The following is a 4103-nucleotide window of genomic DNA, read 5'->3' on the forward strand; positions in this document are numbered from 1 at the left end:
GTTAGCAAAATACTCCTACATATAACTATATAAGCATACTTATTCAAAATAAATAAATACACACACACACATATATATAGGACAGTTTTCAAAAGGCTACAATAAAATTGTGGCCATTGTAATTGAGTGAATCACAACCCTCCAATTAATAAAATTCATTATATTCATCCATTTGTTGACTTTAAAATACACTTTATCAACACAAAAAAAATAAAAAAAAAATAAATTAAATACTAGAGGATTATATGGAATTTATAATTTATCTTACTAGATGTTTTCATTTTTTTTTTTTATCTTCAATGTGAATTGATTGGTTTCTGGAAAACTAGAGACAAATTTCATAACTTTTTATCATCTTCTTCGTTTTTTCCTCCCTTTTTCTGGTTTTCTTTGATGGAGGATGATTTATTTTTTGATAAATTTGATGAAAGAATTATGTACCTTGCAATATATAATGCAGTAGACAGGTTTATTGTTAATAAACTATAATTTAATGGAGATGGGACAATCATTTGAACTTAGAAATTGCAAGATCGAATATGCATCAATGGCAAAGTTCAGAATTTTTTTTTTAGTAACCGTTTTTTTTTTTTTTTTTTTTTTTTTTTTTTTTTTTTTTTTTTTTTGTAAAATCGTAATCAAGAAAACTGCTTTTTTTTATCATTTTTTTTTCATTTTTTATTAAAAATTAAAGTCAATTGGATGAATGGACAAGATTAAACATTAAAAAATATAGGGTCAAGATTAAAACTAACTACAATAGCTACAATTTTATTGTAGCCATTGAATAGTCTATATATATATATATGTCCTAACCAGCTCTTAAAATTCTAAGATTAAAAAAGCCAATATGCAACAAAATAAATTTATATAATAATAATAATAATAATTCTTCTCAACAACCACCACCTCATCTTAAAATGATAAATTTTATGCCCTTGAAATCGACCCTGCCTTAAGTATGTTACGTGACTTAATATTGAATACTTCATTTTCCTACCATTAAATTTAATTAAGGAAATTTTGCAAAAAACCACCTTTTAAATCTTGTTTTTTGCAAATAACCACCTTTTAAAAAAAATGTTGCAAAAGACCACCAATTTCAAAAATTTTGTTGCAAATTACCACTTTTTCAGCCAAATTTATCAATTGTTTTACATTGAATTGGTGGTAAGTTGCAACAAATTTTTTAAAATTGGTGGTTTTTTGCAACATTTTTTTTAAAAGGTGGTTAAATGCAAAAAACAAGATTTAAAAGGTGGTTTTTTGCAAAATTTCCTTTAATTAAAAATACAAAGTATACATACATGTCCAATAATCACACCTTGTTGTGAAAGATCAGAGGTACCCCTTAACATGCATGTAGAGTGAATGAAATATTTTGAAATTTCGACTATAAATCATATATGAAGTATACTGCATTGTTTTACATTTCAACGCGGGAAGATAAAAGAAGAAAGATTATTGAAGTAGGTAATGTTGCTAGTGTTGTCATGTTGTGTAATCACTCGCAAAAACACCATAAAGATTAAAGAGCCTATTACACCCAACATTAATTAAAGCCATGAACCCACAAAAATAGACCCAAATCTTCAAGACCCCTTTCTAACCCAACAGCATCTTTACAAAGAACCCTAAAATTCTGAACTGTTTCTGTGATGCTATTCTACTTTCACTTCACCACAATAATCAATTCTCTAAAGATTTCTACTGTTCAAGTAACCTAAGTGAAGTAGAAATAGACTAGAGGTTGGTGGTAAATTGACACTTCCTTATGTCCTTATTGCAATCTACTTCACACACTGCTAATACGAGTAACTAGACTCAGCTTATTTCCAGTTCAGTTCAATTCAGCTCTAATAAGTTCAGTTCAGTTCTTAATTTCCTTCTCTCATAAAATATTCAGTTCAGCTTAGTTCAATTAATCAGAACAGGCCCGAAATATACTTGAGAATATTCAAGCACTCCAATGTTATGTCCTTGGTAAAAAGAAAGAGAATCGCCTCAAAATTGATTTTTTTTTTTAAACACATCGCTATGCACTTGTACCAAATGTCTAGATCTAAAAATTATACGAAGTACTTCTAGTCAATGATATTCATATACTCGTTCTCTATATTACAATGTTAGTTGTACGTAAAATTGAATCTTTTTTATATCCATGGCTAAGATAAACTAAACAAGAAAAACATAAAATCCTAATGAACAACCTAATTATAATCTGTATTATTGTTATAGTACTAGTAAATAATCACCCAAATTTATGTTAATACATCCTACCACTAATTACACAAGTTATATATATCTAAAAGGATTTGTTGAGAACTACCACAAATCTCTTTTTCTTAGTACTTGTAGTATATTCTCTTTCATCTAAGATCGATCAACAAACAAATCCTCAAAAACTATAAAAAAATTAAAAATTTACTTCATCATCTCCAAACTTCTATAGTCGAAAACAGCATTAGTTCTCAACCCCAAGAAATCATAACAAATATTGGTACCATTATTACTACTAGTACTACAACCAACCATATTAATATTTTGACTGCAATTACAGTCTTGTTGACTATTTTCCAACCCCAAACTGCAAGTGAAGCAAATTCTTGTCCCTGTTTTTAACTCTGTATTTTGCTGTTGTTGTTGACAAGGAGGACTAATTCTAAGATCAAGGTTCAAATCAGGGCATCTCTCTGTAAATTTTCTTCTAGATTGTTGTTGTTCATCTTCAATTAACATGTGATTATTAGTAAAAATCTCGTCTTTTATCCCCAAAATCTCGTCTTTTAACCCTAAAACTTCTTCTTTCTTCGCAATTGAGACTGGTGCAGAAAATGAGATTGTAGTTGTTGAATTTGGTGTTGTTGTTGGTGAAGATTCTGGATTTGATACAACTTCATTTAGTGATCTATGTGTAACAGGGTCAATTCCCCTGTTTAATAGCTTTCTTTTGATGTGGGTATTCCAATAATTCTTTATCTCATTGTCTGTTCTTCCTGGTAATCTTCCTGCTATCAATGACCACCTAAAACAACAAAAATTCATTAGTTTCTCCAAATGGGTATCTAGAAATTTTAATAAAAATTCAATCTTTAAGGAAAAAGTTGACATTTTTCATACTCTATATTTGTCTTTTCTTGTTTCACTAAATAAAACCCAGTTATTTTTTTCCCAAATTCAAGAAACAATATTGAGACAAACCCATTTTTTAATCCACCAAATTTCACCAAATTAGTAATAAAAAAATTCCCATTAAATTACTTGAAAACATGGAGGGAAATAGTGAAAAAAAAAAAAAAAAAAAAACTCTGTTTTGTTTTGGGTAATAAAAAGTTGAAATCTTGACTTACTTGTTACCAAGAAGACTATGTAATTTGATGATGAGTTCATCTTCTTCTTCAGTAAAATTACCCCTTTTCAAATCAGGACGAAGGTAATTAATCCACCGGAGCCGGCAACTTTTACCGCACCGGAGAAGACCGGCGGCTTTAGGAAGAGAACGCCAACAACCTTCACCATGAGCTTTAATGTAAGCAATTAATCTATCATCTTCTTCTTTTGTCCATGCTCCTTTGTTTGTATGAGCTTTCTCACAACAAGGGGACCTCCCCATTTTTTGAATTTTTCAAAAAAAATTAATCTTAAGATTGTTGGAGGGAAAAATTGAAGTTGGAGAAATTTTATTTTTTGTCAATTTTAGTTGTTTATTATTTTTTTTTTTTTTTAGTTGGTGTAAAATATTTTATGATGATGAGCAAAAGCTAATTTAGGGGGGAGTTGGGTGAAGCAACAAAGCTGACCCCTTTCGAGGAATTGAAGGGGTTTTTATAGGGTATTGATTTGGATTGAGAGAGAAAGTATAGAGAGAGAAAGAGCTTCTAGATGTGAGTTGGTGAGATAGGTTAGAGGGAGAGTGGCTGGTGGGGTTACTCTTTTGATGATATTTTAATATCATTTCATAATAATAATGTAAATAGATTACATAAATATGAATATATTTATTTAGGTCAGAAATTAGAGTGAATTCATTAATTAGAGGTAAACACAAGTTAGGTGTAAAGTAATTAAAGATTACACATTTATGTCTAGTATATACGAAGTAC

The 4103-nt window shown here is 29.3% G+C and overlaps 1 protein-coding gene across 1 annotated transcript; it reads right to left on the reverse strand.

The window, feature by feature from the left end:
- Positions 1–2202: 2202 nt before the first annotated feature.
- LOC145590044 (myb-related protein 308-like) lies at positions 2203–3792 on the reverse strand. Its single transcript, XM_081646774.1, has 2 exons — positions 3351–3792; positions 2203–3025 (listed from the first exon to the last, which is right to left on the reverse strand). The coding sequence occupies exons 1-2, from the start codon at positions 3611–3613 to the stop codon at positions 2425–2427; spliced, it is 864 nt and encodes a 287-aa protein (XP_081502900.1). The 5' UTR covers positions 3614–3792; the 3' UTR covers positions 2203–2424.
- Between the last annotated feature and the right edge of the window lie 311 nt (positions 3793–4103).

Source organism: Chenopodium album, chromosome 17 (assembly GCF_948465745.1).
Source record: "Chenopodium album chromosome 17, dcCheAlbu1.1, whole genome shotgun sequence".
NCBI classification, from domain to species: Eukaryota; Viridiplantae; Streptophyta; class Magnoliopsida; order Caryophyllales; family Amaranthaceae; genus Chenopodium; species Chenopodium album.